This window comes from Ciona intestinalis, chromosome 11 (genome assembly GCF_000224145.3).
Source record: "Ciona intestinalis chromosome 11, KH, whole genome shotgun sequence".
Taxonomy (NCBI): domain Eukaryota; kingdom Metazoa; phylum Chordata; class Ascidiacea; order Phlebobranchia; family Cionidae; genus Ciona; species Ciona intestinalis.
The window spans coordinates 1,543,955-1,566,979 of record NC_020176.2 but is presented as its reverse complement, the minus strand read 5'-3'; the positions used below and the strand labels follow the sequence as shown (position 1 = coordinate 1,566,979).

General features: G+C 35.2%; 3 protein-coding genes across 6 annotated transcripts; 2 read left to right on the top strand and 1 right to left on the bottom strand.

Annotated features, from left to right (window-relative positions):
* Positions 1–194: 194 nt before the first annotated feature.
* On the top strand, positions 195–7,600 carry LOC100184077 (transcriptional repressor p66-beta). 2 transcript variants are annotated; one of them, XM_026836877.1, is made up of 14 exons: positions 195–494; positions 1,082–1,279; positions 1,334–1,659; positions 2,167–2,280; positions 2,590–2,652; positions 2,937–3,041; positions 3,563–3,719; positions 4,535–4,638; positions 4,989–5,129; positions 5,744–5,828; positions 6,302–6,483; positions 6,641–6,778; positions 6,945–7,062; positions 7,133–7,600. In XM_026836877.1, exons 1-14 carry the CDS (start codon positions 314–316, stop codon positions 7,216–7,218), a joined length of 1,998 nt encoding a protein of 665 aa, XP_026692678.1. In that variant the 5' UTR covers positions 195–313; the 3' UTR covers positions 7,219–7,600. The 2 variants fall into 2 exon arrangements, with proteins under 2 accessions (XP_026692678.1, XP_002121701.1); XM_002121665.5 differs by having other exon boundaries at positions 1,082–1,659.
* Positions 7,601–10,420: 2,820 nt separating this feature from the next.
* Positions 10,421–12,784, top strand: LOC100181698 (type-1 angiotensin II receptor A). Its single transcript, XM_002122234.4, has 2 exons — positions 10,421–11,663; positions 11,743–12,784. The coding sequence occupies exons 1-2, from the start codon at positions 10,488–10,490 to the stop codon at positions 11,962–11,964; spliced, it is 1,398 nt and encodes a 465-aa protein (XP_002122270.1). The 5' UTR covers positions 10,421–10,487; the 3' UTR covers positions 11,965–12,784.
* A 931-nt stretch (positions 12,785–13,715) lies between these two features.
* On the bottom strand, positions 13,716–22,782 carry LOC100179383. 3 transcript variants are annotated; one of them, XM_018814007.2, is made up of 12 exons: positions 22,381–22,782; positions 22,044–22,215; positions 21,247–21,339; positions 20,802–20,921; positions 20,207–20,377; positions 18,718–19,684; positions 18,317–18,417; positions 18,060–18,232; positions 17,137–17,295; positions 14,715–14,853; positions 14,235–14,402; positions 13,716–14,177 (listed from the first exon to the last, which is right to left on the bottom strand). In XM_018814007.2, exons 1-12 carry the CDS (start codon positions 22,386–22,388, stop codon positions 14,034–14,036), a joined length of 2,415 nt encoding a protein of 804 aa, XP_018669552.1. In that variant the 5' UTR covers positions 22,389–22,782; the 3' UTR covers positions 13,716–14,033. The 3 variants fall into 3 exon arrangements, with proteins under 3 accessions (XP_018669552.1, XP_002122619.2, XP_026692670.1); XM_002122583.4 differs by having other exon boundaries at positions 22,044–22,218; positions 22,381–22,569; XM_026836869.1 differs by lacking the exon at positions 20,207–20,377 and having other exon boundaries at positions 22,044–22,218; positions 22,381–22,501.
* Positions 22,783–23,025: the final 243 nt, after the last annotated feature.

Sequence of the window (23,025 nt, the reverse complement as noted above, 5' to 3'; positions counted from 1 at the left end):
TGATGGAAGTTGTTAAAAGCTCCTGCGAATCTATTAAATTGTTATAAAAAATGTTATAGCGCGTCACAGTTCAACTTTCATCGAGTGCAAATTAAACGTTCCATTGTGCGCATGCGCATTTACGACTAGTTAATAGGAGAGATGGCAAAGAAAAACATTTATTGAAAGGTCGGACGAAAAATGCTTTTCTCATATAAACGTAATTCCCATTCCCAAATCAAAAATTGTCGACCTGCTTTTATTACCGCGCTGAGTTAAAAGCTTTTATATATCAAGCTATAAATCGTGATGTGTGGCTAATTAAGCTCAGAATATGGAAGAAGAAAAAAAAGCTGAATCTGACCAAGAAGGCCAATCAAAGAATTCTGAATTAGAACCAATCTCCTTAAAGAGAAAATCCACAGATTTGGATCTGGATGTAGCATCAAAAAGAGAGAAGACAGACGTGGAAGATGTAACTCAAGTTAAAGAAGACGTCAAAGATGATGTTGAAGGTTAGAACATATTTTGTTATTAACAATGTTAGGTTAATTAGTGAGATTTTGGTTAACCGTATTTCTTTTCTTTTTATTTAAAAATTTTCTGAAAATTTTATTTAATTTAACAGGAAAGTGAAAAACATAGATAAATATATAAGAGAGTGATACATTAACTAACTCATACTATTCCTAAAGACACGGTTGGACACAAATGTGTCTAAATATATTTAAAAAAGACTTAGTTTAAGTATAATTGTCTTGTTTATACATTTGTACTCTGTGAATTTATAAACACATTTCGTTTTTATGCAAGTCGCAGTTTTGTCTTGTGTGTTGTGCTTAATTGTTACATTTAATGTTCTGCTTTCACGTGTGATGTAAACTTTAAATTTTACTCTAATAAAGCTTAAACATAAAAACTTTATATTTTGCCCATTATTTTTCGGGGGACAAATACAAAATATGTGCGAAAAAAATGTTTTAACTTTATACAAACAAATTTAATAAACTCGTTGCACACTGGTGAAAAAGTTAGAGTGACATTCCTTAAATTATTTAATTTAAAATAATCGGCTAACACTTTCTGACGTTATTAATTACAGCTATGGATATTGAAGATAATTCTGTCGCAGAAGAAACAAAATCTGGAACTTCTACTCCAGCGATACAAGTTCCTGACGCCTCTAGTGAATTAGTCAAATCAGAAAATATTTCCGACGAGAAATTACGTTTAGATTGTGAAGAAATATCTGATAAAAAAGCAAAGGAAAATAATGAACCAAAAGATTCGGAACAAAAAGATCAGGTAAAAGGTTTAGAACAAAAGGATGAACCAAAAGATTTAGAAGAAAAAGATCAACTAAAAGATGCAGAGAAGGTAGATGATAAAAAAGATGCAGAACTGAAAGATCTACCTGAAGATCAACCAAAAGAGGAAATGGTAGAAGATCTGAGCAAAAGCAAAACGATTAAAGATGATCTTTTGAAGCCTGAGCTCCCATGTACTCCTCCTACGCTCCCAGATGAAGATGTTGAGTTTAAAGCAAAGGTGGAAGAGCCTGCTGTGGAAGAAATGGCAGTTGATCTTTGTAAAACAGTTGGAACGGTGATTGTTCTCAGTGATGATGAAAACGGGAAGGAAAATGTGACGGAAGATGATGAAATCGAAAAGATTAAAAAGGTAGAAATATTTTTATGATATTCAAACACTTCAACACAGTTCAAAGCTGCAAACTCAGACAAATCAACCAATATCGAAAGTTGAACAAAATCACAAACCTAATTTTTAAACCAAAAGGCATTTTTACACTTAGATGCTGAATTTTGAAGGTGACAATTATTATTCTTGTTTGAGAGATAAACCAAAGATGATAATAATTATCTTAATATTCTTTTTAAACGATTTTGCCTTTAATTACTAGTTGTAGAAAATTCTATGGTTGGCTTGCCCACCATGCCACCCTACAGTTGGTGCCTATGATGAGTGATGACTGATGACTAATGGCAGTATTTTATTGATCTTTTTGTTTTTTTTTTCACCATGAATGTAAATATGTTGTTTTGGTAAATCAAAAAAAAATCAAAAAATAAAAACGAGTTTATATGTAATAGTCTATGTAACATTATAAAAATATATTCCTATATTTTTTATAATAACAGTAATAATACCTTATTATTTTTTACACAGCTACGAAACGAACAACGAGAAAATATTCGAAAATTAAAAGCTGAACTTCATAAAGAGGAAGCTCATCTTACTTTGATTAAAAGACTTCGACAAAATCAGATGTCAAAGCCAAAGGTATGTTTCATAATCTTTGAATTATAAATAAGTTAAATGAAACGATGTTTCTTAAATTACATTGTATAGCCCAGGCTTTATATATAGATAAATTAGTATAATATATATATATACAATATTTTTAAAAGTTGTTGGTCATGTGTTATATAATAAAAACTTAAAAAGTTGTTGGTTATATGGGCGAGACCCTGCGCCTACAAGGCATGCAATGGAAGCAATGATTGAAGCCAGAGTTGGTTTATTATTCTTCAGTAAACTTTAATAATTTTCATTTTTATTTTTGAAACTGTAATAATTTTTTTATTCAAGGCTATCAATACATCATCTAATTCACCAGCACTGCACGAAAAACAACGACCTTCGCATCACCAGGTTGGTTATTTGCTTACAAGGCTTAACATGCATTGAAGGCCGCATGTTTGGTTGTTAGCAAGTTAGCAACTATGTGTTAAAAGGTCCTAATAGTCCTTAGACTCCTTATATGGCTCAAACAAAAACCATAAGTAAAATTTAAAATATATATATATAGTACTGTGGGGAAATACCTTGTGCACCAAAAACCCATATTTCCTGTGTGTTTTTATTAGTTGTCCTCTTGTCTGTATCATCGGCAAATCATAAACTGTCTGTATGATTTAACATTGAAATACTTCCAGAACATAAAACCACAATCTCCTGCTCCAAATATTTCATCAAATAAATCATCTCAACTGAAATCCACGATGAGTAAATCATACAACCAGTCATCCAGTCATAACAAGGCAAGTGTTGCATTAATCTAATGTCCTCTTAATTAACACAACAATTTTGATCCCTTCTCTCGTTCTTTAAATAACATAACTTTGTTATCGTCTTCGAAAAGATAAATAAAAATTATGTTATGTTTTAACAATGTCTGTGGTCTGTAAATTCCCAGACCTTGGCCATGAACCATGTTTATATTTCATAACTTAAAATTTGTTTGCGCTAAATAAAACAATTTGTAACAATCTTCAACAAAGCAGAACTTAACCAAAACACATCTATAAATTATAGTCATTTGAAAACAATTGCACAAGAATAAATCTATATAATTTCAGTGGTTCTTATTGACATTCGTAACCTTTTTCCCTTGCTGCACCCCTTCCAAATTACCCTCTTCTAGAATTGTAATTGTATTTATGTAGAGTGGTAGACCAAACCAACCTTAATGTTTCAGTATCCCTGCACCCTCTAGGAACAATTATAGCACTCCTGTTCAAGTCCTCTGATATAAATAATAATTTTTGTTTCAAATTTTCAGACTTCATCAGCTCAAGCCCAAGCAAACAGGAATGCTATGGCAGCGATGCTACAGATGCCCCAGCTTGTTGCTGCTGCAGGTGGAACGCAGAATGCTGCAGCCTTATTGAGAGCCCATCCTTCCTTAAATCTACAGAATGCAGCCCAGTTATTACTTGGTAAGTCAATGCAAAACTTTTGGTATTGAATATTCCAGCGCCGTGGTACAGGGATTAGTGCAGATGCATCCAGAGGTTAAGTGTTCACAGCTCGTTGCTGCAAGCCTGCAACTGTTATGGGCTTCAGAAAGACACTAAGCGAGAATTGCTCCAACCTAATGGTTACTAATGGGTTGTCTAAATTATTAGCTATACTGAATCTGTAAGCGAACATGAGGTGTATGATACAAAATATACGAGTTTTAACGACTGTCGTTTTCCCCCATCAGAGTATATAAAGCAGTCGCATTTATTCAATATACATAATTTAATATGCATATAAATTTTAGATATTCTCAGACAAAGCTTTTTTGCTCAAAGGTTTTAATTTCCATTGCAGTATGTCATCAGCGTTTAAAACTTGCAGTAAAACTGGGAAAACCTCTCCAGTCACGGCTTACCAGTCATGCAAACAGCCTCATGTGTGTCTGTTTTTACATACTCTCAAATTTGGTGTGTGGTAAAACTAAACAGACCCAGAAAATTTTGATCGTATTATGAGTCTGGAATATTAAACTTTGCTGGGCTGTCAAGTGATCATCTCTTGCTATCATAACCCTTGTCAAGTTGTCACTTAGTTTTGGGGAAGTAGCAGGCTTCAATATCTGGTGAGGCTCATGTGGCAGCACCCCGGGTGTTGGGGTAATGCCCCAATCCTGGTCTAAATCCCATGACTTGCCACACTGCAGGACCCCACCCACATAAAATATAGTCTGCAATATTAAATATTCATTTGATTATATATAGAAACATAACATGTTGGAACATTATAATAGGTCAAAGTCCTGGTGATCTGAGTAAGATGCAACAACTTTTACAACAACAACAAAAAGCGATACAAGCACAAAGTCGACCGCAACCTACACTAAAGCAGCAACAGGTCGACAAATTATTCTGTAATTTTTATGAATAAATATCGTAAATACTATAAATATTTCAGTTACCCAGATTCTTATGTTTCAGTTATATACTCAAGATATTATATTTTATTATAATCGGAATTAACTATCGAAAGTATCTCGAAGCTGGTCCCGTTAATCACCGTAGCTAAATGTCCTGCTTATTCTTGTTCATATGGAATAGAAACCTTGGCCCATTGCTTTAACACCCAAATCCTGTTTAGTCCAATTTCTGATAAATTAGCATTAAAAACTTTTTTTTAATTTAACATTAAAAACACTAAGATTTTTTAATGTGACGAATATATGAAAACTTTTTTATTTTAACCAGGCCTCCGCAAAATTAGCGCTCCGGAAGCAACTTGAGAAGACCCTACTTGAGATTCCTCCTCCTAAGCCTCCTCCGCCGGAGATCAACTTCCTTCCTAGTGCAGCAAGCAATGAGTTTATTTGTCTCGTTGGATTGGAAGAGGTAAATTTATTGTAGCATTATTTTTTGGGGGCAATATTTTATTCTTTTTTACATTTTTTGTGTCGTTATTTAATTCTATTTAAAAAAAAAATTTGCACCATTTTTCCTTTGTATTACACCTGGTTTTTGAGCTTAAAAAAATGTTTTAAAATGTGGTTTTGCTATGCCTTGTAACAACGCAAGACTAAGTAAGTTTTAATCATCCTGAACCAAAGTTTGTATATTGCGTAAAACCATGCTTAAATATCCGGTTTACCCCTGTTTGTTGCACGTTGCAACTTGCAACCTTTTTTAGTTAAAACGTATTCTCTTCTAACCTAACTGTGTTGTAAGATTACATTTGAAATCTTAGTTCATTTTTTTAGAGAAAAGCAATTACACCTTATCTAATTTTCAATTAGGTGTACTGTATATATTTTTTAAACTTTATAAAATATTAATACCCAAACTCAATATAGTGATATCTTTTCTACAGTATAGGCAGTCTAGACATAAATTGCTCTCATGTTTTTAGCTCTATATTACTTGTGTGTTTTAGGTCGAAATTATTTGCGTGTTTTTACTCCAAATTAAATATGTGTTTTTTTAGGTCTAAATTACTTCCGTGTTTTCAGGTTGTAAGCAAAATTCAACAACTTCAAACAAAGTCAAGCAACAAAGCTAACGAAGCCACACTTCCCCCATTCAGCTGCATGCAATGTAATTAACTATAAACCAATTACAAGTTTGTGTTTCATTATTAATGAACTATCTTATCCATGTTTCAAAACAAATCTGTTTTGGTTAGGAATCATGTTATTTCACTTTCTAGTAGATGTAATTTATTTTCTGTTGATTGAATAATGTTGCAAAAAACATTATTTATATTCTGCTGCTCTTGCTTCCAGGCATATTTTAATATGTAGCTTAGATTTTTGGTATAAAACTGTTAATTTTATTTCATACAGCATTTCTATATAAGCTTAATTTATCCGCCAAGGTGTTCAGGTGTAGCAAATGAAACTATGGTATAATAAAATTAGGCTTTTTATACCTACAGCAAAATTACATATTAAACTATGCATGGTAGCAACCAGCAAAACAAGTAATCGACAATATTACCGAAGAATGATTAAGTTATATTTATTTATTCGAACACTGTGTTTAAAATTCTTATGCTTTTAATATTTAAGGTGAAAAAGACTTCAGTCCTTTATGGAAGATAAATGCAGAAGGAAATTGTGTAATGTGCCTGCAGTGTGTGATGTCAAATCAGAAGCGAGCATTAAAAGCTGAACACACTAACCGTCTTAAAACTGCATTCGTTAAGGCGCTTCAACAAGAACAAGAAATTGAACAAAAAATGCAGAAACAGGTTCAACTGTAATATTTACTTTTCAAGATTTTTTTATCGAGGCACTAAAATAACATGAGTTTTTAAAAGTAGGCTTGACACTACTACTAATATAGGCACGAAACTACTTCTAATTAAAATTCACAACAAACCTATTAAATTTTGTTTTCGCTTTTAGCAATCCGCAGAAAAAATAAGCTCTAGTAACGACTCTCTCGAGGCAGCTGTAGCAGCCGCTGCAAACCAACTTCAAAAACAACAACATCTCAAGAAAATGCAGGAAGAGCAGCTTAGACAGCACCAGCAGCTGCTTCAGGTAAAATTAGTTATTGAAAAATGTAAAAAATCAAAGTTTGAAAAAAATACTATATATATATGTATATATATATATTTAAATACCCTTTTCTCATGCCATTTTTTACCAATGAAGTATTTTTAATTCTTATTAATTTGAAAAAATTAATTTTTTTTTTATATACAAGCGTGCACAACAACAGTTACAACAAAGAAGTTTTGGTAATTTCCGGCCAACAGCTCAGCAAATACGGAATGCAATGCCACAAGTTCAGTTTGGGTATAACCAGTCTAGCAGTAAGCATTGTAAGTCCTTGATTTGTCATCTGTAACTCTTTTAGGAAAGTTATATTTATCATATATTGTTTTTTTTTAGCAAAAAATGTTGATCGTCAGTTCTTGTTAGACATGATGCCTAACAGAGGCAATTCCTCTAAATCACAATCTGGCAATTGGAAATGAAAAAAAAAACAAGTTTTAGTAAGAGTTTGGTGCGTCAAAAAACACAAATTTTTTATGTGGATTTGATGTTCTTGTACACCCAGTTGAAGTGGAGATTTCTTGTGTTGTTTTGTCCTGGAACTAGGCAATATTGTACATATATATATCATGAGTACACCACAGTAATCACAATAATGGAAGCATGCAATTATAAATCTAATATCTTTTGGTTTTAAATAATTTACCAGCCTAACTATTCTAAGCTGTCAAACAGATACAACAACATGAGGAAACTGATTTTCGTTTGTATTACACCGCGAAATACAAAATAACAGTCACATTTTCAGTTTATTCGTAAAATTCAACCTGTATAACTTGAAATAAACTGAATTTAACAAAATAATTTGTGGTTTCAAAAAAGGGTGTTTTTGGTATAAAAAGTGTAATTTTCTTATTTTTTAGGTTACCAATTTTGGTAAATTTTTGATTTATATTCTCTTAAATTTAAATTATCCGACGTTTCAGTGGTTATTTTTTGTATGCATTTTGCAACAAAATGGGAATAAATATTTGATCAGCAGCCGGAAAAATAACATATGCCATGAATCTGGTGCTTTAACGGTTTCCTAATACATTTGCATATTGCAGTTAGAGTAATGCAACCACATAAACCATTACATTGGCTTTAAACAACCACCACTTCTGTTGTAATAATAAACTCTAGGTAATGTTTCGGAATTTTACAGTGCAGAAAAACGAATAATTGCTTCGTGTACGCAAAAAATCTACTTTTAGGATAGGACAAACTATAGTAAAACCGAATGAAAGAAAATTGTAATTTATGAATACATAAGCATACTAAATGTTTAAGCAATATGGGTTCCTAGTGCTTTCATAAATAATTGTCTTGACTAAGTTTTAAAATGCAAGTGACAACGTTTATGAAAAGCGGTCAGCGGTTCTTGTATTATTTATGCCGAAAGTATACGCTTTCTTTTATTGTGTGGTTGTGTATTTGAATTGTGTGCACGCGCAAGTCGACTGGAAAACGCAAAGGTACATTTAAATTATTTTTACTGTTGCTTTTGATTAGCTTGGTTCGTAATTTATACATCTTTTATCAGAACATGAGTCGTAACAAATCAATTAATTTTTTAGTCTTACGCGGCATTAGTAACCGTTCAATATTTGAGAATCTCAAAGGACGGTTCGCGCTGCTAATTTATACTATACGCTACAGTGCGGATTGCGACATGATATAGTATATACATATAGTATATCATTAAAACTGTCCCTATGCTCAGTTATAATGAAAGTAGGTCAGCTTAGTTGCGTCATACTGTTGTATTATTTTGTAAACAACGCGTCGTACACAACTACTCGTTATTTGCGACTAATACGCGGCGTATGATGCGCATTGCCTCACGAGTCATACGTCATTTTTTGTAACGCTTTTAAAATTAATAAAGCGACCGAGGTGTGCCTGGATTTTACGCACATCACTTAGTGTTGAAGTAGAAAATGGTTAAATGAAGTTAAAATCACAACGTTCGTGTTGTTGTGCAATTCGGTCACGACAGGTCATAACATAATTAAGCTTTCAAGTGCGACTCATCCGCGCAGTGACCCCGTGCTAATGCAAGTTAAAGCTGTGGCTTAGAGGGGGAGAAATGCGGAGAGGAGAAAAAGAGCAATGCAATCAAGGTTCAGTGCTGAAGAGAAAGTGAGAGGTGGAAACGAGAGAGTGAAAGTGAAGAACAGCATGCATAATTAAGCTGTTGTCCAAGGGCAAAGAAAGCGCACACCCCACTTAGTAAATATGTGCTGCTATATGTTTTCAGTTAGATAGAAGCATTGCTATGTATAAATATATATCATGCTTGTAGTTCCTCTGAGGCAGGTTTATATGTAAATGCAGAGCAGTTGTATTAAAAAGAACTAGAACAAGTATATTGCTATGGTAACTACAATCGTCGGGGTTGATTGCTTTTTTATTGTTTTACAACTTAGCGCAAGAATGTACACTTGTACGTCATGTAGCATATTTATCTAAATGTGTGAACAAACCTATTTTGTGAAATATTCATCCGTGGCAAAATATATAAGTTTCTCTTATATTTTTATTCATAGCTGTATATTTTTATTTTTATAATTATATGATGTTATATATAGAAATTATTACGCCTGGAGTTACGAAGATTTTAGGCTTTCGAGACCATACATATTCTATTCTACAACGCTAGATGCAAATGATACAAATTTATGAAACCGATCTATATAAGTACAGCAGTTGTCCGCCTCCAAATAAAACTTTAACACGGCCAAGTTATTATCTGCAAAAGCATATCTTCCATTGCGTAATTATCTATTATTTTCGGTATGCGCTGACGTTGTCCAAATTAATTATTACGTTGAGGCAATCGCGTAAGCCTTCTTTATTTTGATATGTCCCGACGAAAACCGAATGGTAGCAACGAAAGTATACCCCGGTTCTAAATTTGTTGTTTGTTGTTGTTTTTTATTGTATTACGTTAAGTTGAAAAATCTTGTGAAATTTTTAATTTTTAAAAAATTTAAAGAATTCATTAGATGTATGTTTGATTTCACAAACGTTATGGCATTCTTGCCTCAACACGCTTGCTGCGTTATAAATCTAAAGGAATCCGACACAATTCCTTAACAGACTTTTCGCTTAAAGCAGAAATCGAAAAAAACAGCCGTATGTTCATTACAGCGCGAATGAAATTGATTTTTCCGGTTCGTTCTTCTGCCCGCCATCATTTATTTAGCGTTCTGTCTAAATGTATCACGTCGTGTCCAGCTGTTCAACTGGGTGTCCATTAAATCAGGTGCTTTTGACGTGATCAGTTTGCCAAGTAAGAGAAATGTACCAGTAATAAAATGTCTGTTCTCTTATCTCGTGTTCGTTTTAAGGTCTTATTTTAGGACGCCATGGATTATTTTATGAGCTATCGGCCTTAGCGCTGTTATTTTAACCACCTACTGAACAATTAATTATTAATGGGTGCTTCTAAAACCTTGTAATAAGAATAATGTGATGCCCCATTAGCAAAAACATGCCGTAATACGTTTTGCTTATTCCTGTTATACATGATCTAATTACTCAGAATACATTAAACTGAGTGAAGGTACAGCAGGGCGAGTGCTCATTTAACTTTTGTTACAAGTTTAATCTCTTTCACAGGCGTGTGTTTAAAAGTATATATCATGGTTAAGTAATTCTTTGACATATACTCCCGGACCTATGTGAGTGAAACCTGAACTTCAAGATGAGAGACCTTGCGCTTGCTGTCATATATTTCACGGTGTCATTCTTTGGAATCATTGGAAATGTTATCGTTCTTTACGTTCTTCTGCGCCAACGAAGAGGATGGAGCGTTACAACAACCTATTTGTTTAACCTCGCTCTTTCTGACTTGTTGTTTTTATGTATAATGCCCTTCTGGGGACATCAATATTTAAATGAGCTGAATTGGGCATTCGGGTTGGGCTGGTGCAAAGTTGTTGGATCAGTAACTTCTATAAACATGTACGCAAGCGTGTTCTTTCTAACCGCAATGAGTGTGGATAGATACATGGCGGTAGTGCACGCAACATCCGTAAATGTGGTCCGGAACTCCTGTATAGCTCGTTGGGTTTGTATCAGCGTTTGGTCGGCAGCTCTTCTGTTATCGTTACCCCGCGTTCTATACCAAACTCTACAACCAATATATCTTTCTGGGCCATCCACAAATACAACACTTGCAGGCAGCCCGGGGTTGTACCGTGATACCGGTGATACAACAGATACCACGGCTGAGTCACTTTATTCGCTCGCCCCAACAAAAGATCCGAATGAACTGATGAGACTTCCGTGTAACTTTTTTATACCAGTCAGCAGTACCAAGTGGATAAAAATGGGTACGATTCAGTTTATTGGAGCCATGATCGGTTTTATCGTGCCAATGATTGTGATTTCTATTTGTTATGCTCGAATTGTGGTCACAGTGAAAAAGAAGGTTATCAGCAAAAAAGTTCGCAAAGATCGAGTGGCGAAACTTGCAGCACTTGTTGTGCTTGCCTTCTTTTTCTGTTGGTTGCCGATGCAAATAATGCAACTGTTTTCCGCTCTTGGAGGCTGGTGGAAAATCAAGGCTTTTAATTTTGACAAAAATTTGTTCCATGCTGTGTATCCCTTCATGATCGCCCTTGCATATTCAAACAGCTGCATCAACCCGATAGTTTACGCTTTCACCACCACGAACTTCCAAGAAAACATTAAGGATATATGCGGATCAGACAAGGCTTCTCGACCTTACAAAATGACGTTAAGTCCACAACCCGGCAAAAACGGAGACGGCAAAACGGGGTATGCAACTAAAACAGAAGCAATTAACATGTACAGTCCATGCGCACCTAGAAGTAACCACCAATATACCCCAGCAGTGCAAGTGCACGCAGAACAGGTAAGTAAACCCAAACAAACCCATGTCATACGCCTACCCGTACCGTCATGACCCAACTTAAATATTTATTACAATACAGAACTCACCTGGTGATCTTAGAAACCAAAACCACCTGGAAAATGAAAAACAAAACGGTGCGGAGACTTTTGAGAGCCAGAGTTTTTCATATTATTCGTGCCCAGCAGTAATGCAAGGCCTGGGAAAAATTAACTGCGAACAATCAGGCGCAGATTCTGTTGCAATTCATTCTACACCGCTTGACAACGATGCTTATGATTGCATTGCTACCGATGCGGTATGAACTATTGAATATTTTACACCTTGTACTTATACATATATGTAACTTTAATTTTCAAGAACGCAAAAGTAATTTATTGTAAAGGTATTTCAACAGACAGTGTTTATTGATGGCTATTTTAGCAACACAGTTCCATTTGTAGTGTTGCTATGTATGTGATACACCATTTATTATGGGAAAAACGCATGTCACACCACTTATTATTGTATAGTACTGTGGGGTAAGATGGGACTCCTTTATCACATAATATCCAAATATTCTGATCGTGTTTTGAACAGTTAACATCTGTCAATGGAAATCGTGAGGATACGGTTCTATAATTCTTTGAATGTCTTATTTTACTATCGAATAGGACGATTAAACAGAATGAAAAAGTGTCCCGTCTCCCCCATTCTATGTATTGCCCTAAAAATACTTTTTTTGTTGCTATGATGCTTATGTTAGGTATTCAATTTATTATTTTTTCGCTATAGAGAATATAGTTGTACGTCGTAATTTATAAACTTTGTCTTTAAAAGAAAATAGATCAGCAGTCACTGTGGTATGTTTATTTTGTCACCAATTAGTCTAAAACAAAACCACATTCGATAAATCAATCGACACAAAACCACATTTTACTGCATTTGTGTTTGATTGAAATGTCGTCTCTCTTATTGGTTTAAAACGAATGTTTTTAGTGTATGTGTACGCATCAATATACTCCCGCAAATGTACTTGTAATCCATGGTGTTCATTCAGCCAGTGGTAGTAGTTAAACACAAATATGGCCTCTACACCTCGAAGTTGTCACACGGCAGGAGTGGTATCAACAAAATGCATAATTCATTGTCATTTTACAAGCGCTTTTGCTCGCCAAATTATGTTTTATGACCGGGCTTCGCCGATAGTAAGGAGCCAATGACTAATGTAACCATTGTTAGAATGTCAATGGCAGAAGAACAAAACACGTAACAGAGGTTAAACGAGTCCAAATGCTTCATAGATAAGTTGTGCAATATATGCGTTATTGATGCGTATATATGCGATTCAATCTTCGAGATCTTTTTTTGCAATAAGTTCTTTTAATTACCTTACCACAAAATGGTCCAGTGCCAATGAAAGATATACAAACAGTTTAAGGGGCAACAACAGCAGCGAACGGCAAAAATATACATTAAACTGAATGATATAGTAGGGTGGGGACGTGGGGTAAGATTAAACACCTTTTCATTCAGTTTTCTTGTCCTATTTGGTAGTAAATAAAGAACATTCAAAGAATTATAAAACCGCATCCCCACGACTTCCATAGACCGTTGTTAATTATTTAAACCACGATCAGAATATTTGGATATTACGTGCTAAAGGTGTCTCGCCCTCCTCCATATCTAGATATAAGACAATAAACAAAATATAGCTTTAACATAATGCCATTCTATATTATGCGCATTTCCAGACATCCCATGAGAAATGTTTCATTAAGTGCGAATTATAGAAATTGATCCACAGACAGCGTGTTCTATTTATACTTCCCATTCGATCAGAAGCCAAAAGCAAACTTTGTTCATTTTAAACACGTTTCTCCCTTACAAGCAAAATCACTTATTTTTTTGTCATTTTACCGCCATATTACAAGTTTTAGAAAAGCAGTTGGTACGAGGTCACGACTTGTAACATAAGTTAACTTCGAATCATGCAACTCTGAAAATCAATACAAGCGCTTGATCGAACGATCTTGTAAAATCGATTCTATTCATTTAAGCAACTGCTCTGTTGGATAGGTTAGATAGGTAAATTATATTTGCGCACGAAAAAGTTCTTCGGTATGTTCAAAATCGAATTGCACTGTACATTAGAAGACTTGGAAAATACAAACACAACAGCAATAACTTGAATAACTTCTTGTGCAGATTTATTATTCTTTTATGCTTCGCAGCTCCTACTCACTCAATAACAGAACTTGTATTTGCTGTGCGTATAAATACATGTCGATTTATCGAACTGCCTTCCAGACAAACAAGGCCGTAAACGGAAGTCTGCCGTGTTGTCCTTTTTTTGCGCGATAAAAATTTATCAGCTGTACATTCATACTTTAATCAGACGTAAGAAGATTTTTGGGCTTCTTTTAGAATTCGTAAACGAGGACCAAGCGGTATCCCGATGTCACGCAATCTTTTTTCATCCATATACGGCAGCTCCATCATTCCAATGCTTTCACTTTCGAAATTGCGAATGTATTTCTGAAAATAGATCATCGGTCAGATTTTAAAGCAAAACAAAAAATGTGTTAATTTTACCTCGTATCCCAACTTTTTTAGAAAAAGTTTTAAGAGCGGCGGCCTTTCGCCGAAAAACTTGGCCAGTTTCGACATTTTCGGGAGATTTTTCTCTTTAGCAGGAGCGGGTGTAATACATTTGGTTGGCTTGGCTTCAATCATATCTGTCGAGAGCTGACGTGTTCGTATCTTGAAAGGTAATGATAATCTGAATGTAATTACTGACTAAAAGAAGGGTTTAAAAGCCCACAAGGAACAGAAGCGGTTTTAGGTTTAATGATCTCGAAGATTAATGTGACCGCACCAGCATAGTGCTCTTTCAACGTGATATTAAATATTAATAAATCTGACACAAGGTCCTATATTACCTCAATTATTATTAAATGATGTACAGTACCCGCAGTGCAATTACAAATGTGCCCCAATTTATCTTTCGCGTAGTATGAGCCGTTCTTTATATTATTTCTTCAACCTATATAAATTATGCAAGCTAAAAGCTACCTCTTGTACTTGATGACGCAATTGCTCTATTTCGCGTGATGTCACATTTTGTTGACGAAGTTCTGACGAAAGTTGGGCAAGACTCCGTGCAAGTGTTACAACATGGGACTCCAAACGAGAAAATCTTTTGCTGACGGATCTGTAAAAAAACAAACTTAATTATTCGAAATAAATAAACGCAAAAACGCACGACAGTTGTTATAACACGGATAGCCTGTTTTATAAACTTCGTGGCAAAATTCACTTTTAAACCACTTGATATTTACACCTTAGTTTTACCCGCTATGTATCAGAACAAAGTAAACCTTTAAAACCGAGTGGATTTATAACAAAAACTTAAATTTTGACACATGGATTTTTAACACACACGTATGTACACACCGTCAGCTGTACACTGTGGTCTTAATTGGCAGGCGGAAGTTTGTTTTAACTTTGACACTTGGATATTTCCAATATAATCCAAATATACAAGAGGCGCTGCTTTAAATGAGATGGTGTATATCGACCCAGTATGGAGGAAGTATCGATTTTAATTAGTACCCAAGCCTGTTTATTGTAAAGCTAGGTCGGAAATGAAAGATTTGCTGTCACGGCCGTTCATCGAATCTTGATCGTTTTAAATGTTCCACGAAGTTTAATACAACACTGTGTAACTGCTGTACCAGTTTGGAGTAAATTGAATTCGTTTTATAATAGGCTGGGGTATAAAATGATCGTGTTTTTTTGTTATCCCATTTAAAAGTGAGCAAAATATATTTTAGGAATATAAAACCGTATTTCCACGACATTAAAACAGCGTTTTAAATGTTAAAACACGACTTAAAACGATGAGATTTATTATATGTGCGAATGTTATTCGTATAACCCCACAGGACTATGTTGGAGTGGAGAGATGGCTATTAAATTTGCTGGGGGGTCAGTCATTGCTGTATGTACATACGTGTTGTTGCAAAGGCAGTTACTACCAAATCAGTAACATACAACATTGGGGTATATAACAGACTTTCCGAACATGAGTGTATGTATAGCTAATATAGGCCCTTGTGATAATCGATACATATAAAATTTGGTTTGCATCGTACAAGGGTGTATACTTACACATAGAACATGCTTAAGTATACATTAAATGCCGTTACAGTTAACATAATGTTGTAACGACATTTAATGTATACTAGTACACGTGTAGACACTCAATGAAAAAATCGGTTTGGTTTTAGTGCATGTCGCCGTTACAAACTAAAAGCACATCAGCAGTAATTAAAATGCACGCAGTTCTCGTTGGGGTTATTATGCATGGCCCGTATTGATTTACTGTGATGAAACGTACTAAACGATACAGCCAAAAAAGGCATTCACATTTGGTATACAACGGCGTTACATTTTAACGTCGCCCATTTTACTGTTAACTGACAATAGCATGTTTTATAGTGCTGTGGGGTAAGCTGAATATACCACCTAAATCCTATATTTCGAAACGTTTTAAACAATTAACAACGCTCTTTTAAGAGTCATGAGGTCATATTTATGTAAATGTTCTTCGTTTTCCAAATGGGACCAGAAGTTAGAACGAAAACATGTCTCATTTTACCCCACTACAGTAATATTGATAAAAAATTTACTAATTCCTAATTAAAGCTGTAAGTGTAGTGTATGGTCTATATATATATGAACAACAGTCTAAGAAACCATGCATATTGTAAATTACTATAAGTCTTTGTCAAAAACTTAGTCTTATAATCTACCCTGCACAATATATCGTGTCGATTTTAGTTCCCGATTTTACACCTGATTTCATCGTGCCACGTTTAGTTCAGCGTAATTGCTTCACTGTCTTGTATAATTTCATTATACACCTCCCTGCCTATACGAATTATATTTCAGACGTCTCACTTTATTCTATCAGTTTCACACCAATTTTAACTTCGTGTACTTATATTCAATAGAATATTAGGGAAAACAAAAGGTGTCAACGCTTGTTTTTTCAAACTGAAAACGCTATTAAAATGCGAAAGAGCCCTCATCCCCTAATTTAATGGGCACGCATTTTAATTGGTTTGATCGTTACTAAGAAATATGTGAGATCTGAGACGTATGCTATATGTTTCAATGAAAACGAGCGAAAGTTATAACTCTTCTACGAAACAGAAATAGTAAATACTGTTTTCTATAGTAAAGGGTAAGATGGGCATTGTTTTTATTGTGTTTTAGCGTCCTATATTTGGTAGTAAACAAAGAATATTTACAGAATTATAAATTATATTCCTACGACTTAAAAACATCGATGTTAGTTGTTCAACCACCATCAGAAAATATGAGACATATAGATGTTGAAGGTATTCCCTCTTACTCTACAGTGCTACCTTTCTTTAAATTAAGTTTTGCATGCATTAACGTTACATCTAATATCATAATTGCAACAAACCTAATTTCGCGGGAGTACTTGTCATCAGTCATTCGTTTCCGCAAATGTCGTCTGTTCCCAGACCTCCGCATAATGCTGCTGCTACATACGCTGGTTGTTGTCAATGAACGTACACTAGAGGTCTCCACATCTGTGCGATCCGCATTAGCAAAGGAATGCCTGCATATAAATGTAATAATGTTACAGCATAACACTTTCTACTGCAAGACGTAGGTTTAGTTTCGCAGCCAGTCTTATATAACTGATTTAAGTTTCTTGTTCATCAACTGTGTTATCCTATTTCAGATGCATAAAGGGTAGGGAAGACGGGTCACATTTAGTACATATAATATCTAAATATTCTGATCGTGTTTTAAACAATAAACAACGGTCTATGGGAGTCGCGAGGATACGGTTTTATAATACTTTAAATGTTCTTTATTTACTACCAAATGAGACGGATAAATAGAATGAAAAGGTGTCCAATATTTTCCATTGTAAATAACTCTTCGTGCATAATTGATAAAATTTGATTTTTAAATGAAGTGCTATTTAGTAAACGCATAGAAAAATATACGACAACGTGGCTGTTTGGTATGATCCGCAACTAAATAAAGGATTTGTAGGTTGAGTGGGTTTTAAACACAACCGCGTATTAATCTGTGTAGGATATACCATACGTATGTATGACGTACATCACCCGAGGATATACACGAAGTGTATTCAAAATATATTTTAAAACAACAATTCACTGTATCATGTGTTTGGAATAATAAATTTATGCGGATCCGTGGCTTAGTGGCTATAGACGCTCACGTGACGGTAAGCACAGGATAGCAGGTTCCTAATAAGTGTATTTATTTATTCATTCGAAATTATTAAAACCATCTCTTTGATTCATTCTTCGGTTTTAATCTTTTTGATTCATTTATTCGTGGTTTTACCTGAAAATATGTGTTCTTGCTTGAGCATGATATAAAATTCTTTGTTGAGATTCTTCAGTAGCGTCACTGTCCACAAATCGTCGATTCTGTTTATCTTTCATTTGTCTTTGGTTAGCACCAAGTGGGGGACGAGCTGAAGCTAACGATCGTTTCGTCACTTTGCTGGATACTACCTGTTATTATGGTGTAATAAACTCAACAGCTTTGTCATATAAATATATTAAAACTGTTCGTTTTTAGAGCCGGTTAGAAAATACCTTTATGGGAGTTTTTGTAGATTCCATTTTCCAATCGTTTGACTTGCTCTTATTTATGCTGTGACCGGAACTGACCGAAAGTTTGTTTTCGTCACTTTTCACTGCATTAACATAAAAGTTATAGCTATATAAATCGATGTTATTTATTTATTCTCGCGTGGCCGGACAACGACAGTCGTTATAACACGAGTGTTCTGTGTCACAAACTTCGCATCCGCTTACAAGTTGCCACGTATGGATAACACTTTAAGTTATAGATGCAGACACGCTTAACACGTTGGAATGTGTAGTGTATTAGTGTAATGAGCCAACCATGTCCTAATCCTCAAGCCCTTTGGCGTACTATATAATCTCACCCAGAATATAATACGTAATTTCTAAAATAATGTAGATCATTTTACCTGATCCCCCGCTTTTCGTCTTTTTACTCGACGACACCGAAGTTCGTGCAGCATTTACAGGAGTTGTAAGTTTGCCTGGAATGTTAAAGTGAGGTCTAAATACATCATGGTTTTCATTCTCGTCCGGTGACAAAGGTGGAAGCGTTGGTGTGCTGCTTCGTGACACAAACGATGAGTTTTTGAGAGTGTTTTTGTTGACATCACATATATCGTCATCCTCGCTCAAAAGCGATGAGTTGAAATCTAGAACGGACGCCTCTCCTTCAAGCACTGTACCACTGTCCCGGTCGTCACTTTTCCTTTGGCCCTTTTCAACAACAGCAGAGTATGGTAACTTTGCATCCAGTATACCAGCATCAGAAATACTGCTGACTGAATGGTGAACCGCTCGACGAAAACTAAAGTTTTGTTGTGGATAATAATCCCGGGTCGGGGTGTTGGCTTGGGGTTTTGGAGAAGAAACAACTAGGGTTTGATTTTCGAGTTTTTCATTTATTTTCTCTGCACTGAAGCAGTTTTTGGGTGCTGAAACTTCAAGATAGTGCTTTTGCAGGCCAGGGGATGGAGTTATACAACGCCTGGTATTGGTTTGCTTGTTGGGCTGTTGCGTTGAAACGTGATTCAAATTGTCTACTAATATTGAAACTTCTTGAGACGGTTTAATAAAATGTCTTGAATTGCGGTTGTTTTTCGGCGTCGAATGTAACATGGATGTTTGCTGAGGCGTAGATATGGTCACTGCGTTCGCTACATGCGCTGGCAAGTTGATACTTTTTCGATTTTCTTTAGTTTCAGGATACAGGCACAAAGATCTGGTCATGACGGGCCTTGTTCTCGTATTATCAAAGTAGTTTCGGTTACGATCCAACTCAAACGCACTTCGGTTCTTCATGTCAGCAGTTTCTTTCTGCTGTTCGAACGACGAGTCTCTGCTTCTAGATGTAGATTTCCGCTCCCAAACAGGTTGCTGAAATAAAAGATATAGTGAGGTCGGGTAAGATGAGACGAAAGATGAGATGAGATGATGTCTTTTGTTTCTTTGTCATTTGTTTCTTTTTTCGTTTCATTTGGTAGTAAACAAAGAATATTTACAGAATTATGTAACCGAAGCCCCGCGACACCAAAACAGTGTTGTTAACCCCAGTACTATATGTGTAGGCTATACTGTATAATATATAGGAGTTATGCCCGATGTATTTGGTAACCACGGGATAGAGGGTTCAGAGCTCAGTATTACCACAAGCATTGTTTGTAGGATTGTGGTTTCTTAGCCGAAATATTTGAGGTAATTTCTCCAATCCGCAGCTGTCACTAAGTAATGGGTTGTCTAAACTGTCACCGAAGCGGTATAAACAATCGCCCATAAAGCTAACAAGACAATAATATATCACTACTAATATAACATGACACCCGTGTTATATAACTTTTGAAGTTGCCTTGTTAACAATACATTGGACTTGTAATTACATTACATACAATATTTGCATACCTGCCCGTCATCGTAAAAAAAAGACGGAACTGCGCTCTTGCACCTTCTAGCGGGAGAAATAACTTGAGCCTCGGAAACTTGCGTTTGATTGTTATATAGCTTATGTTGTATTACATTTGCATGTACTTGATGGGCGGAGTATTGAATTGGGGCAAGCTTCTGCTTTGGCATCTAAGTTGTGTATTTGAAATTTATTAAAAATTAACGAAGTTTAATAAAAAGTGAACGCAACTTAGCAATATGTCGCATATAGCATTTTGTTTCATGCGTCGGTTTGAAAAGGTATTTTTTACGTTCGAGAAAAATCAACAACGACCGCATTCACATATAGTACGTAGGGAAAGATTTTCAGTTTATACTTGTCCCGTTTGGTACCAAAAAAGAACATTTATATACTGGTATATGGCCTAACCACTATAAAAAAATGTTGTTGATTGCTTAAAACACCATCAGGAAATATGGGCTACTTTTGTTAAACGTATCGTATCTTACCCCACAGTACTATAAGTGTGTTTTGACAAGTTAAACTGATTTTCGAATCATACACATTCTCTATACTTCTTAAATGTAAAAAATGAGTTAAAACGTTTCTTACTTGGTCTGATCCGTTCTTGGTGTGTTGTTCAACCTTTAAGCTGGCATGCCGTTGTACAGGTCCAGCACTAGAAGCCGATCTCTTGCTTTTTAGTCGCGAAGCCGGGCCGCGTGTGGTTGACTGTATATACACCACATTAGATTAAAAAGACTGGGTTTAAATGCGGGCGAGTATAAATGCAGATACCAAAGAATGAAGCAAATTTTGTTGATATTTGATTTTAATGCCACAAGCTTCATAATAAATATAGACATATAGCCTATTGCTATATACATTTGTATGCGTGAAACTTTATTCTTTTGTTGTGGCATTAGCAGTTGTTTTTATTTACTACTCTATAATTATTAGTTTACAAATGTATAATAAGCATCAGACTTGTAAAATCAAATACAGTAAACCACAAGAAAATTAGTATTTTATAAGACATAATTCCGCAGTGTTTCACCTTGCTTTTTATTTCCTCTGGACCTTCGGCATCACTGTTGAACAAATTCCGGAGTCTTTCCTCAATAGTTGGTCGGCTATTTCCTTTCACAGACTAAAAAAACCCAAACAAAACTTGGTTAGACTATATATGTCTATACGTCTATAATGTTAGTTAAACACAAAACACAGCGGTAGAGTATATATGTAGGAAAGGGTTTTGTCATTGAACATTTTATATTCGGTATGTTGTATTATTTATAAAGTTGGGATTGGTAAGAGGGCAAGAGGTATAGTAGGTTGGGGGAAGACGGGATACCCTTAGCACATATAGTGATCAAATATCCTAAACGTATTTCAAACAATTAACAACAGTCTATTGGAGTTATGGGAAGGGGGTTTTATTATTCTTTAAATGTTCTTTGTTTACTACAAAATGGGACGAAAAAATATTATTAAAAGATTTACCATCTTCCCCAATCCTATGCTATATATATTAAATAGAACAATCGTGATAAGGCGATTGTCGTTTTCCCACCATTGTACGAGGATAAATATGTTAGTTCATATTAATGCTAGATAATTCATTCTGTTCTCACTACTTCATTAACTTAATATCTACTCCCTTTAATAATCCTCCCATCTTATCAATTCCGAACATGCACGGCTTCCTTCACGTTTACAGCCTGAATGTCTCAATATACTAATAGCATATATATACATATACAGTAGGGTGGGGGAAGATGGGACACTTTTTAGCTCTATTTTCTCGTCCCATTTAGTAGTAAACGAAGAACATTCAAAGAATTATTTACGTACCTTATTTGGGGTTGATTGTTCGTTTTTGTGTTCTCGCGAATTTTCTGAAGTTGGAAAAGTTGATTGAAATGCCTTTTCCCGAATTGCTTGGGTTAAACCGAACAATTCCCGTCGACCTTTATTTCTCTGCATGTCGTCCTTGCTGTCGTTCATGATCATCTGACTGTTAGACCTGCTGTCATGTAAAATTTTTTCGCGATATTGTTCGGTATTTTTTTCTGCTGTAATTTTGCAAATGATTGGCAAGGCAAAATTTACGCGACAAAGTTACCAAGGCAATTAGAGACTCATCAAAACCGACAATTTGTTTGAAAGCATAACAATGAAAAGAACTTACGTATTCATTCTCTGTTCGTTTGTTCGCCAGGACCATTACAGTACAAAGCAAGGTCGGCTTTCACAGACAGTTTCGAGAAAAAATCGTCTGTTTTATCAACTCGACGAGAACATTAACTTGGCTGTAATTACAGATTCGCAATTGTTAAAACTAAAGTCCTAATTTGTCGATTAATACAACTGTTAGGGATCAAATTCCTGTAAACCAGTTATACAGTTAGCCAAATGAAATTTTAAATCGTAAAACTTCGAACAATATATGCTTTATGCGCGTAATAACATCGTGTTCTTGTACGTGAGGATTGTATAAAGAACCACAAGAAAAACTAGCGTTCGTATACTGTCCAAACAAACCGCATGCCTACTTATGTGAAAGGGAAAGATTTGAAGTACATCGAACTAAACAAGCGGGTCGAACTTAACGAACGATGAAAGCTCAACTTCAATTTAACCACATTTCCTTTAACTACAAACGTTTGAAAAGTTACGCAAGGCCATAACCTATTAGTAAAGTTTAATAAACTAACCTAACGTTGCTTTAACTTTAATTAACCTTGCACTGAGTAAAAGAAATACCACTGTCAGATTATCCGAGTGTCGTCAGCACCGCTCTTGCAGCTTGTCGTGTAGCCTGTTCTATAAGCTA